The 14328-nt window shown below is 42.4% G+C and overlaps 1 protein-coding gene across 1 annotated transcript in view; it reads right to left on the minus strand.

The window, feature by feature from the left end:
* Positions 1–14328, minus strand: part of Zfhx4 (zinc finger homeobox 4) — a 187081-nt gene that overhangs the window by 3557 nt on the left and 169196 nt on the right. The window contains 4 exon segments of the mRNA XM_005066775.4: positions 1–640; positions 8472–11665; positions 11667–12031; positions 12033–13873. The exon segment at positions 1–640 is cut by the window's left edge and continues 3557 nt beyond it. Of these exon segments, the coding sequence (XP_005066832.2) occupies positions 1–640; positions 8472–11665; positions 11667–12031; positions 12033–13873 (6040 nt within the window).

A 14328-nucleotide genomic window follows, 5' to 3' on the forward strand; every position in this document is an offset into this window, starting at 1 on the left:
TGTTGCTTTTGCTGTTTCTGCAGAGAGTCCTGCAGGCTCTGCTGATACTGTTGGTACTGCTGTAGCAGCGCCCCTGGGGACAGGCCCGCCAGTGTCTGAGGCACTGCCGGACCATAAGGAAAGAGACTCTCCATGCCACACACGGGTGGCAAGTAGCCTCCCTGCACTGTTCCAGGGAGCTGAGGTGTAAAATAGGAAGCAAACCCAGGGATAAAGTATGGCAAGAACTGTCCTCCTATAAAGGATGCTGGGTCACCAGCAATGGCATTCTGCAAAGCCTGCAACTGAGTAGGGTCCATGTGTGTTTCCCCTACCACTTTGCCCAACACTGAAAGAGCAGATGAGATTTTTTCCTCTTTTTTAGGATGTTTCTCGGGTTTAATGGCCTCCGATTCCTCCTCTTTGATTTTTTTGACCTTGTTTGGCTTAGTTTGTTTTTTCTCAGCTTCTTTGTTCTGTGGCTCGGTCTGCTGTCCTGACAGAGAGGATGAAGGAGGAGGAGGAGGAGGAGGTGGTGGCGGTGGCGGTGGTGGTGGAGTCTGCAGCAAAGATTTGGTGGGGGCACTGCTGAGAGACAGGGCAGGAGACGAAGTAGCTGAACTAGGAAACCCAAGCATGCCTGCGCCGGGAGGAGTTAAGGCTGAAAACAACAGAGAGATTCCCAAGGTCAGTTCATGAACAACACCAAAAGCCTGCATGCTTAACACCTAAACAGAACCGGAACATCAGGAGGATGCACTGCACAAGCATGGAAACCCATGGTCACCAGCTAGTTTAGGGCTCACCTGTGATTATGGTATTCTTCTCATTAATTTTAACTCCTACCATTGACTCCATAGAAGATGGACTGCCCACTTTACCACCATTTCATTCAGAATATAAGAGAATCCCATATAATGAAACATGTAACACAAAGACATCATGGTAAACATCAATATCTACTACTAAAGGAGGCACATTACAAGCTGGCTGTTCTGCGACTCTTTTTAACCAATTTTTTTTTGCTATAACTATGTGATGGGAGACTCACTCCATCCTTCACTTGAAAGACCCTACAGTTATCATGTTCACTAAACTAATTAACTACCAAATAACATGAAAAGCCTCTGTCTACATAGAATCTGCTCACATAGACTGAAGAGGGTAATAACAGCAGTAAGAGACTATTAAGTCTCCAATGAAATCAAACAGTGGTGAAGACACATCTGGATCTGTCCAGAGCTGAGCACACTAAACCACAGTTTCATTTTTAAGGGTGTAAGCTAAGTTACTCTTTACCTCCCCAAAATCTGAATTAACTGAACCCCCAATAAAAGATTCAGCTTTACCACTCCCCTAAACATGAGTCGTCCATGCTTACTTGTAATGTGGGAAACTGCTTGTCACACTTTTCAGAGGGGGAAACTGGTGTTGAGTAGGCAGTGTGTAGGCATGGAGGATGAATGTGCAGTGGACTTCACTGGGACTCTTGGGTTTCGGTGAAACATAACAGCTGGTAACTACATACGACAAAGCCTTTCTTACCAGATAGACAGCCTTCTGGGGAACTGGAGGGGAGCTTAAGGTTGAAAACCTGTGATTTTACCGAAAGTGTTTTTAAAAGCAAATGAGGATGACTGTGGAAGGAATCGTCAGTATCTTCAAGGGAGATTTGGTACTTTGTACTTGAACTAAGGAAGTTCGCCAAGGAGGGAGGACAAGGATTGTGCTGGAGGCTCCATGATCTGACAGAAGCAATCCATTGTGAAGAAAATGCAGTTAACAATGCATAACTGCACAGGCAATGGTCCTAAGATTTAGAATTATCTTGTTACTAGGGGGCATAGTCTTGCCTCCAGTCCAAATGCAATATGTAGCTGTTAAGAAGTAAGATAGACAAAGGGGCACAAGAAACTTCTCATTTCTGCTCATCAGCGAAAAGTAAACTAGTTTCTTTGCTGGTACTTAGCCAGCCAAGAATGTTTTTATAGGTTTCCCATTCAGTCACATGCGTGGGCTCTAATACCAGGGATTCAACCAAACATGGATCAAGCATATTTTTTAACTGCATCTACAATAACCTGTGTAGATTTCTATGTCCTGTCATTTCCCCATAAACAACACAATATCAAAAGTATTTGTAAAGTATTTACATTGGATTATTGACTATAGGTAACACTGGGATAATTTAAAGTATAAGGATGGGGATTACATAGCTGAATACAAGTACCATAGCATATCATATGAAGACACAGGGGATCTGTGATTTTGGGGTGTGTGTGTGTGTGTGTGTGTGTGTGTGTGTGTGTGTGTGTGTGTGTGTGTATCCTAGCGTGATTGATGAGTATCACTCTCTCCTTGATTCTTCTCACAATCATACTGTTTTAGTCTCATTTACTCCTGGAGGCTTCTCATTTTTACCTTCCCATACCCATCCCTTATCGAACCTGCTTGTGAACAGTTTCTGAAGTCATAACCATGATCGTCTCTAAGGAACTTCCATCATGTTAAAAAGCAGCCTCCTGCCAGGCAGTGGTGGCACATGCCTTTAATTCCAGCACTACGGAGGCAGAGACAGGCGGATCTCTATGAGTTGAGGCCAGCCTCGTCTACAGAACAAATTCCAGGACAGGCTCCAAAGCTACACAGAGAACCCCTGTCTTGGAAAACAAAAACAAACAAACAAAAAAGAAGCCTTATAATATCCTTGATGGCTATGGAGAATACATGATGAACATTGCAGTTTTATGAATAAGATATGAAATACTTCACATCTATAGTCCGTAGAGACTGGATTTTACAGCTGCCATTTAAGGCTTATCTTCTGGTCAACCCAATTCAATTCTTATCTTTAAAATATTTTGAAATTAACTGTCATCACATGCTATCAAGTGCCCAGATTCTACTGAAGACTGTCTTACTCATTCAAAATGAGTTTACAATGAAAATGGATTAAGCTTTGTAGGGGGGAGATGGGATTGAGTGGGGAACTTTCTCATTCATTGTTCCTTAATCCAACTTTCTAGGGCAGCACTAAGGAAAGAAACCAAATTGCTGCTGGAGGTGAAGTCCTTCTCCCCTGAATTACTACATTGTATCTGGTATCTTCTTGTTCTTCTGAATTTCTTATTTATTGATTACTTTTTACAATGACAGAGCAAAGGAGTTATCATTGCTGAAAGGGTTCTATTTTATACTAAATTATGTTTGTCTTATGGTACAGGGAATCAAACCCAAGGCCATAAACATGGCAGGCATGAACTGTACCATTGAACTACATGCCCAGCTTTGGGTCATTGTTGACCTTCATTTTTCTTCTATTGTCCTGGTTTCCTGGTATTCTCTGCTGTTCATCCCTGCAACAGTCCATAATATGTTAACATCTAAGTGCAAAATTTCAAGCTTGAGTGATTCGGATGGTGACATGATTTAGGGTAGAGAGCAGGCTTCGCGTTGCTACAGTGATAACACAGCAGGGGCCAGCTTAGTTTCTCATTCACCCGCCATTCTTAGCTTGAGGTCAAGTATAAGGATACGTGCTCATGTACAGCAACTACACTTCCTTCCACTTAGAAAGTCCCCATCTTAAATCTGAAGAAATAACTAGATTGACTGCTTCTCTCACATGAGAACACAAGAACCATATTAGGGATCTAAGAGACATGAATAACAGCACTTGTAGTTGTGACCATAGATGGATCAATAATTGTCAACCCCAGTTTTCCCATTAGATGGGATCCCCATGGTACAATCTATAGGTCACAATGAAATAAAAGGATATCTTAAAAAGCTGCTGGAGGATTCTTACTGGACACAGTCAGAGATAGCAGTGTGTTTTAGGAATTTAATATCTTAATAAATAAGCTGGCTCAATCAGTCCATTCAGTCAAAATTTTAGAAAAAGCAGACACAATTTAAAAGTGGCAAATTTCCCAGTGAGTGCTATGTCTGTAAAAAATTATAGCCAAAAGATCAGTAGCCACATGCCAAGAACAACAGAAAAAGAAGGAAAATTGAATAACAATCAAGATACAGCATAAGCTGTGGTAGCTCAAAAATAAAACCAACTGGAGATAGAATTTGGTATGTCCCGAATTCAAGGATTTTTATAGTTCTTGTGCTAACAATATATTCTTCGTTATTGTGTATCTCCTACTGTAATTTTTAGAAATTTCATTTGAGAGATTTAAAAAGTTCACTCCAAATAATCTTATTCTAGTATCATTTTCTTTTGGGTTTCCTGGAACATTGTCTATTATTTCTTGTTAACTATTCTTCCAAAAGAAAATGCCTGCCTCACTGGGAGGTGGTGGTGCACACCTTTAATCCCAGCATTCAAGTTTCTGGGAGTTCAAGGACAGCCTGGTCTACAGAGTTCCAGGAGAGCCAAGGAAACCCTCACTGGAAACGAATAAGAAAACAAAAACAAAGCAACAACAGAAAACCTGCCTCACAATGAACTTAAATTCAGTCTTACTACTTAGAGGGAAATTTCATTTTTGAGATGAAACTAAAAATAATTAAAGAGATGTGGCAAAAGATAATTTTGTCAAAATTATCCTGGTGTTACTCTTACTCAGACACACCAAATATGCGAGTATATTTAGAACAAAGTATGTGAAGAATGCAAAGGTGTGCTCTGAGTTTCCATTAGAGAAGCTGAAAGTGTGACCCAAGGCTGGAGGGCTTGCCACAATGCCTGAGACCCTAGGTCCTATCTTCAGTGCTACAAAAATACGATACTAAAGAAAGTCCAGTTAAGGAAACTGGGCTAGTGTTCTAAACAATAACATAATATTTAATCAGGCATTGCTTAAAAATTATAAGTAACTTAAAAACAGAAAGTCAAGTAGTTTTTCCAGCATTTTGGGTAAAGTGAAACCAACTGCCTAAAAAATAAAATGCAAGTTTAAAGTTTTTAATATTTTTCAGGATATTATATAACTAAGCTTGTAATATTCTACTGTCATTTTCTCACTCTGAATTTCATCACAACAGTAACACATTATAAAAATGTGAAAAAAATTTACACTGACAATAATTCATTTTTTTAAAATGTAGAACAATTCTTTTACCGGCACAGCACTCGGCACACGCGGTAGGTACTGCCCATGTAAGGATATCCACCACAGTTAGAAAGACCACAAAGAAAGGAAAGGTAACTCTGTGTTTATCTTTGTAGTAGCCCTCTACAAAAATTAAAAAAAAATGAATGTCTAAATTTGAAAATATAGACATTGATCAATAGAACTCAGCATGTATTTGCAGGTAACCAAATATGAAGGTGCAGCCTTGGGACATAGTCATTCACTTATCAAATGGCTCATATTCAGTAGACTATGTTTTACTATTTCTGATCAAAAGCTTCAAACCCCTCTGCAAAAGGATGTGATATTTTAAAACAAATTTAGTTTTCCATAAATAAATCTTGCTAGGATGGGTCCAAGAGAAAAGTGCCATATTTCTATAGTATAACCACACAGTTAACGAAGTGTAACAAGAGCCCATAAGTTTGTAAAGTTTATTATAAATAAAGACGTAACCATTGGTCTGTTGATGAGCTCCTAGGCTGACTCCAGACCTAGACTATTGTGTCTGTTGGGGATTTATCTAGTATTGGTAAAGGTAGGTCACAGAGTGAATCTATTTTTATTTTTCTGATAGTCCTCCACACTGAATTCCATATTGTCTGCACTCATTTACATTCCTACCAGCAGTGTAGACAGGTTACCTTCTTATCCATGTCTGTATAAAGGTGTTCTTCTCTTGTTATTCTTGTCAATGATTTTAATATTGTTTAGGATTGTCATACTGGTGGAGGTGAGATGCATTTCAATGTAGCTTTGATTTGAAAGATAAACAAATGGAGAAAATGTAATACACACACACACACACACACACACATAGATTCGTACACACACATACACACACACATTGAGTTTTGTTCAGTCATAAGAAGAATGAAATTAAGGCTTTTCCTGGGAAATGAAAGCAACTGAGGTCATCGTATTAAGCAAAATAAGCCAGACTCAGAAAGACAAATATGTTTTTTTCTTTAGTATATGCTAGGTTTCATGTAAAGCCACATGCCCACATACATATGCTGAGCTGTGTGTGTGTGTGTGTGTGTGTGTGTGTGTGTGTGTAACATGAAAGCAGATGGAATACTAAGGAAAGGTATGAGACTACTGAAAAGAAAGGGAAAGAAAGAGGTTCTGTGGGAAGGGTGAGTATGTTCGATGTACACAATATACTTGAATAAATTGACTTTATGAAACCCAGCACCACATGAAAGCAATGTGCCAATAAAAATGATTACAGGAAAAGAAACACAGACACATTTTACTTGGAAGGAATTTTCACTTGTTAATATTTGTTGGGATATCCATATTTCACCATTAAACAGAGCTATGAACTCGAGGAGAAATAGTACAGCAGAAAGATAATGGGCAGGTGGGTAAATCGACAGCTTTGCTCCATGGGCTGTTTTAAAATACTCTGCATTCCTCACAAGGTAAATTAACCTACAAAAGATGTAGGCTGGAAGTGTGGGAACTCAGGCTATCAGATGGAGCCCTGTTGATTACTCTCTGATGCTAATTTTTAAAATGCTTCACAAACAAAGGACTAATTCAAGAGAAATTGCAGGTTCTAGTAGGCAGCATCATTTGTGTAAGCTGACACTTCACAGCACTCCCTGGTAGGTTTTTGTCCACAATTTAATAAAGCAAGAGATGAAGTGTTGAGTTCCTGGGTACCTGGAGGGTTTAACTATATTTTTAGCCATAAAGAACCTGCCCCCAACATTTTCCTAAAAATCCTGATATTTATAAATAGGGTATATTTTTTAGGACAGGATATGAATTTTAATATGGCAAATTTTAATATGGCAAAAAATAGTTTGGTTTCATAAATATCTCTTTCTTCCTTCCATATGGACACTCTGGGTTCAGTATCAGACATTTGGCAGAAAGTTCCTATGTACCAGCAAAGACCTCTGATCCAGTAGAGAGAAACAAAAATGCTAATAAGAAAAAAGGCCCATGACACAATCACTATAAGTCAAACTGACATATGAAATAGGTAGCTCTTTCAATTGTTTCGACCAAAGCAGTTAGTTTTTTTTAACTCTATTTTGTGTAACTGCTCAATCATGGATTTCTACATCAGACACATTTATGTGTCAATTAAAAATCACCATGCCACATAACGTAGGACTACAATGTAACCAAAATGTGTCATTATAGCTCTAATATTTAAGGTTCCAAGCATATCCAGATTATTAGGCAGGGAATAACTTTGGGAAAAGAGGGGGTGGTGGGAAGCTAAGGGAAGCTAAGGTATATTGAAGATGCTTCTCTGATACTATAATAATTCTACCTAAAGCCAACAGGTATTTTGAAGGGACAACTAATCAGGCAGCAATGGTGGAAAGGACATTGGATGTTACAGTAAGAAGTTAGAATAAAGACAGCTTAAGATCACAATGACAATTTGGGTTTTTGTTAGAGAAGAATGGTATTGGAAGACTTTAAATTTTAAATGAAACTCTAACTTGTAAAAATGAGAATAGGTATTCCTGACTTTTTTTTAAACTTTGCAAGTACATATAATTGACAAGTGATGGATCTAAAGAATGTTTTTTAATCTATTTGAAAAAAACGACAAAGTTAAAATTAAACCTAATTACAAAAGACTTATGCCTTTATATTTTAGGTGATGAAGTATAACTGGTATTGAATATTAGTTATCTGACTTCCTGGTATGCTATATTCAAAAATCTGCATAAATTCCATTATTGTGAACACAAAACTGAATTCAGTATTTGAAGCTACCATTTCATTACACCTTGATTTTTGTAAAGCTTAGCTGAGGGAGAGAAAGGTATTGGGCAATATGGATTTCTTAAGTTTCTAGTTCACTGATATAACAGCAGCAATGGTGACAACAAGCATCAAATTTCATAACATGTTAACCTGCAAGTGATCACATAAGTCAAGTTTTTAGTCATTGAAATTTCAATATAAGCTTTGTTACTTGGGAGGTGCAATAGGAGTAGATTTCTGTGACTCAAGAACCTTAATTTTGAATCTAAGGGGGCAGGAAAACAAACAAGACAAAGAAAAAGCCAAAAAATAAAGCATGCCCCCTGGAAAGAAAATAAATTAAAATACCAGTATATATTTTAATGGCTCGCCTTCTTAGTAAGCAAAACAAACACTATGAGACATAGTACTGAAATTTCCTGGGTTTTGTTCTGGTTTACCTACTTTCTGGCTATCAACTCTGGCTAATTGTGTGTGTGTGTGTGTGTGTGTGTGTGTGTGTGTGTGTGTGTTTCGTGTGTATATATTTATATATGTTATTTTATGTTTATATATTGAATACCTTAAATTTCAGTTCTGAAACGAGTACCTTCTTTCTTGCTTACATGTGATTGACAGCCTATTGCCACCTAATTAGCTCGACTGACTCTCTTATACGAGACTTACTGTTTGAATTTTGTGGGAATCCGGGCAAGGAGGAAGGACCATTCATTCCAGGAAGAATGACTGGAGGAAGGCCGGGGAGTCCGGGATAGGCTGCTGGCAAGCTGATCCCATGGAGTGAACAGCTGTCTGTGATGCCTGGCTGCTGTACCGTTAGGCCCAGCACATCCGAAGCTTTCTTTATACGGTCTAGTTCTTGCTGGGCCATTAGCTGGCGGACGGTGGTGGGAGCTAGGTAATCTTTCTCCCGGTCAAGCTGACTGCCCACGGTCTCCCTCACTTTGGAAATGTGTTGTTTGGAGAAAATATGATCTCTGATGGACAAGCGGGCAGAGTACTTCACACAGCAGAGGGTACACTCTGGCTTGGTGCCCTCCGTTCCGCCTTGATTGATCATGAACGGCTTTCCTATGTTAATTTTAAACTTCTTTTCCTTTGCCCTGGCATTCTGAAACCACACCTGCACCACGCGTTTGGGAAGACCAATCTCGCTACCCAGCATTTCACATTCCTGCATGGTTGGAGTCCGATAGTCACTGAAGCAAGCCTTGAGGACCTTGAGTTGAAGGTTGCTCATTTGGGTTCTGAAGCGCTTGTGACCTGGTCGGTCACTGCTTTTGGATTTAAAGGGGTTGCTAGACCCAAATGGATTTGGTGAGCTGGGGTCAGCTATGCTAGATGTTTCGCTGCGGTCAGCATTGTCATCGGGGTCATCGGTGATGTAAAAGCTTTGGTCATGGTCACCATCTTTGTCATTGAAATGGATTGATGGACTTGTGAGAGAAAAGAGAAATTTGTCATCACAGACCTCAGTGGTGGGTGTGGTTGCTGGTTTGGGCAAAGAGTCGAGAGTTTTGGTTTCTTTAGGAGACAAAGCTGGTTTCACCTCCCCAGATCCTCCTGTGTTTTCCATTTCTGCTGCCCCCTCATCTCCTGTGGTGGCATCACTAATGGCCGTATTAATGGACGATGTCTCATCAAAGTCAGTTTTACTCTGATCATACCCAGTCTCAGCTGAAGGGGCATTTAAATTCTCGACATCCTCGGGACATTCGGCTTTGAAAGAAGAAGGACTTAAGAGATTCTTCGGAGACAGCTCTGCTGTTTTACTAACAGGCGTTGACACTGTGGAGGCCAATTCATTCTCACTAGAGAGATCAATTTTAGTTAATGGCAAAGATGGATAATCAAAATAAATGTATTTCTGTGGGCTCTCTCCCCCATCCTCTGTGGATATTAAGGGGCTCGGTGGCAAGCTGTAGCCTGCCTGCTTCCCTTCATTCCAGTGGCGAGAGCGGATGTGGCTTTCCAAGGCTGACTTTGCTTTAAACAGAGCTCTGCAGAAGGGGCACCGCTTATGGGACTGGGCAGGACCCACAGCTCGGAACTGCCCCTTTCTCTCCCGCGCACGCGTGTTCTGGAACCAGACTTGCACCACTCTCTTCTTCAGCCCCACTTCTCGTGCAATGTGATCAAGCATTTTTCGGGTAGGGTTGGAATCCAGCAAGTACTTTTCGTACAGTATTTCGAGCTGCTCCGGAGTGATGGTGGTTCTCAGGCGTTTATCGCGGTGCTGATCTTCCCCGCTATTCCCGCCCTCCTTCTCGCTGCAATTATTATCTTCTTTATCGTCCAGTTTCCTTTTAAGGGAAGCAGCAACACTAGCGGGGGTCGAGGTGTGGGAAGTACTGGTCTGTGGTGGCATTTGCGTGAGAGAGCTCCCCAGTAGCTGTCCGGTCATCAGCGGATTGTTGGGATCAAATATCATGTAGGGCATGTCCATGGGTCTTTCCAAGAAGGGAGAGTGAAGGAATTGGTTTTGAGCAGCTAGGAAGTGCATGTGTTGGTGTTCCTTCCAAAGTTCCAGGGTCGGGAAGGCAATGGTACACTGATCACACGGGTACTGGAGTAATTGTGGAGGTAGACTGTTTTGAAGAGAAGTCATGGAAATTTGCAGTGGACTGGAAGGAATTGGAGTTTGAGAGGCAGAGGGGGGTCTTCCAATCAGCTGGGTTTGTTTGGGTGGCTGTGGTGGGGGTTGCGCTATAGATACCTGCTGCTGCGGCTCTGAAGAAGTCACTACTGATGGGGGAGCTGACTTGGTGACTTGAGGAGGAGAGGGGTCACTCTGCTTTGTCTTTTCTGCGGGATATTCAGGCTTTGGAGAGTTCTTCTCAGGTTCTGGTTTGGGAGATGGAATCAGAGGTGTGCTAGTCCCAGAGCCAGAACTGACTGTTGGGACTGCAGTGGTTTTGGCTGTATCTGTTTGGCCAGATGCTGTGCAATGCTTATAGACCACTTGGTCAGTGGCATCCATCGAGTCTTCAGTTTGGCTTTCATCTTGGGCATCATCGTCTTCATCCTTATAACACTGTTTTTTCTGATGTGTGATCAAGTCGAAGATCCTGGGAAAGACCACATTGCACTTTTTACACTGGTACTGCATGTTGCTTGTTCTAATATAGCGTTCATTGGTGAGTTCTCTTTTTTCATTATCTTTAGCTTCTGCTTGGTTCTCATAGCTCTTCCGTGCTTTCTGACGAGCATTCTGGAACCATACAACAATAACCCGAGTGGGAAGGTTGAGAACAGTAGAAAGCTGTTCTATTTCATCATCTTTTGGGTAAGCATTTGTGTCAAAAAAGTCTTGCAGAACCCTAAGCTGATAGTCCGTAAACCTTGTTCTGGATGACCGTTTGCTGAATGAGGCATCTGATTTGTAATGTTCTAAAGATGTGGGTTGTGGCTCAATTCTGATGTCTTCTAAAACAGTTATAGGAGGGTTACTGAAGTTGTATGGAGAATCCTTGTTTCTCTGTCGCTCCTTAAAGAGTGTATTTCGAAACCAGTGTTTGATGACTTTTTGAGAGAGGCCAGATTTCTCTGCCATTTCTTGGATTTGTTCTTCACTTGGAGAATTATTGATGTCGAAATAAGCTCTCAGGATTTTCAGTTGATCGTCTGTAATCCGGGTCCGCGGCCGTTTGAATTGGGAGTGCCTTAAGAAGCTGGGGTCTAGCCCCAACTGCTGCTGGCAAAGCTGAGTGAGATCTGCAGAGAGGGTGTCCATCTGTGGCAGCTGCAGGGCGAGCTGAGGGGGAAGAGCCGGGTGCTGGACCGGCTGCATCATAATGGAGGGAAAGAGGGGGAGATCAAGAGAAACAGGCAGTTGAACCTGTGGGGGTGCAGTCGGGGGGAGGAGGTGGAGGAGGCGGTGGAGGAGGAGGAGGTGGAGGTGGTGGAGGAGTAGGTGGTGGAGCTTGCAGAGGAGCAGAGACCGTGTTTGGGATTTTCACTGGCCCCAGAGCAGAAGGCTGTGGGGGTGCAGGGGGCAGAGGAGGAGGCGGAGGCGGAGGTGGTGGCGTTTCTGGGGAGGAAGGAGAAATCGGATAAAGCTTGTCATAGGCCTCCCTGTATTGGCGAGCAAATTTCTCTAATGCTCCGTATGGGAAAAATTGCCCATGCACGTGTTCTTGGTGACTCTTTAAAATAAGAACATTCGAGAACAATTTACCACACGTTCCGCATTCCAGCTTGTCAGAGTTTTCGCCTTCCCCCGATTTTGCCCTTCCTCTGGACCTTCTGCCTGTTCTCATTATACTGAATGACCAACTCAAAACCGAAGTTCTCCAGTAAAGCTTTGGCGGCATTTCCTCTGGCCCCTGAGGCTATTCGGGGTGGAGGAATACAGGCTTCTAAGGACTTTTGCTTCTTTGTGTCTTTGCTGTCTTTGAATCCTTCGCTATCGCTTGTAAATTCTTGCTTTGGTTTTTCTTGCTTTTCAGTCACCTCTTCTGCCTCCTTGTAAGGTGGCATGTCCTTCAGGAGCTGGCAGTCTGTACTTACTAGGCTACCTTGCTCTTGTTTCAACAGTTTGCTTGTTTGCTGTTGCGGTGGCTGCTGCGGTGGCGGGGGCGGCTGCTGATTTTGCGGCTGCAGCTGCGGCTGCGCAGCTTGGTATTGCTGTGCTTGTTGTTGCAGAAGTTGAAGCTGAGTTTGGCCAACATGATGTTGTGTTTGAATCTGTTGCTTCAGATCTTCAAGCAAGGAACCAGCCATTCCCGTCATACCTGGCATCCCAAATGCCGCAGAGCTGGGCAAGCCCAGATCTGGGCCCAAGCTAAACTCTGCCCCAGGTATATAGAAAGGAAAGAGAAACTGGGGTTGCTGAAACTGGAGCAGCGCCTCTGGGGTCATTGGAAAATGAGGCAAAAAAGCTGGATTGAGAAACTGGGGCTGGAAGAACGCAGCCTGTTGCTGCAACTCGTGCTGAAGTTGCATCTGGATTTGTGCTGGTGACCGCGGTGGTGGATGATGGGGAGGCTGCGCAGAGATTAATTCGGGGGTTTGCTTTTTGCTTAATTCTTTGGCATCTAAGTGGGTATCTTTGCTGTTGACTGAAGTTAAGCTCATGGATTCTAACATCCCTTGACCAGGGCTAGTCACATTGGCTGTGATGCTGTGCCCACCCGTTAGGTGCCCACTTGGCTCCAGCTTTGCAGCCCTGGCCTTTGTCTGGTGGAGCACAGACCTCATGTGGATCTCCAAGGTCGAGCTTTGGCTGTAGGCAACACTGCAGATGCTGCACTTGTAGGGCTTGTTATCTGTGCTGCTGTTGGTTTCCTGGGGCACAGGACTGGAGGCTTCTTGCAGAACCTTTTTCAACTTATGCAAATGAGACACTGAATTATAATGAACCAAAAGAATGTTCTTTTGGGTGAATGACTCTTTACACACTGTACATTTATAAGGACGGGATGGATCAAGGAATTTTTCCATTGTAAAATTGGGTCCTTTTCTAAAAGGTAAGGTCCGCTTTGGTTCAGAGCCCAGGTCATCTGGAATAGAGCTACTGTCACTTCCTACAGGACTTGCCTTCCCTTCGTGGTCCACCTCATACTCTCTCTCCATTTCCTGATCTAGGCCATGGTCATCCTGGGGCATCGTTTCACTCTCTGCCCAGAGTTCACCATTCATTGGCAAGGAGGCATATAGCTGTTGAAGTTCAGCTTCGCTCAGTTCCGGGTGGCCTGCTTCCAAGTGTTTTTTTAAAGCCTGGAATGTACGGAAACTCCGCTGGCAGAGGTTACACATTGTAGCGGCCCGAATTGCATGATACTGGGAATGTATCTGAAGCTTCTGCATAGTTTTAAAAGCCAAGCTACAGTGATTACAACGATACTTATAAACATGGCGGTCAGACACTGATAAGGGCTGCCTTTTTTGTTGTTCACTCAGTTGATCTTGCAGGGTGTCTGAGATTTTCACATCCTTACTGTTGTTTTTATTCCATTCTGATGCCTCCAAGGGCTCCTTTGCTGGTTTCTGCTCCTCACTCTTTATTTCCACACCTGCCTTTGAATCCTCAAGACCTACTATACTTTTGTCATCCACTGGGCTTTCACCTGTTAAGAGAAAGAAAAATACATCTTACAGTAACCAGATGACATGACAGACTTTGAAGATCCCCTATGAAGGGCCTCACCCTCCCTGGAGAATAGAACAGGGATGGGATCGGGGGTTGGGGGGTTGGGGGGAAGAGAGGGAGAGGGAACTGGGATTGACATGTGAAGCATGGACCACTTGAAGGTCAGTAAGTGTAAGTGGGAGCCAGTAATGATGTCTACTTAGCTGAGTCTGTGTAGAACTACTATGGGGTTACCACAAACACTCCACTGAGTGTCCATAAGATAAACAGGAAGTACTCATGACCTGTTGGAATTTAAAGGCAGAGAGGAACGCAGAGCAAAGGTAATCATATTGTACTGCAATAATCACTTTACCAAGTGCCATGAACTTGGTGTTCTTGAATTAGAGTACTTAGAATGTTCTTGGCCATCTGTCACTAGGCTTCTCTAAG

The sequence above is a fragment of the Mesocricetus auratus genome, unplaced genomic scaffold, assembly GCF_017639785.1.
Source record: "Mesocricetus auratus isolate SY011 unplaced genomic scaffold, BCM_Maur_2.0 Super-Scaffold_6730, whole genome shotgun sequence".
NCBI lineage: Eukaryota > Metazoa > Chordata > Mammalia > Rodentia > Cricetidae > Mesocricetus > Mesocricetus auratus.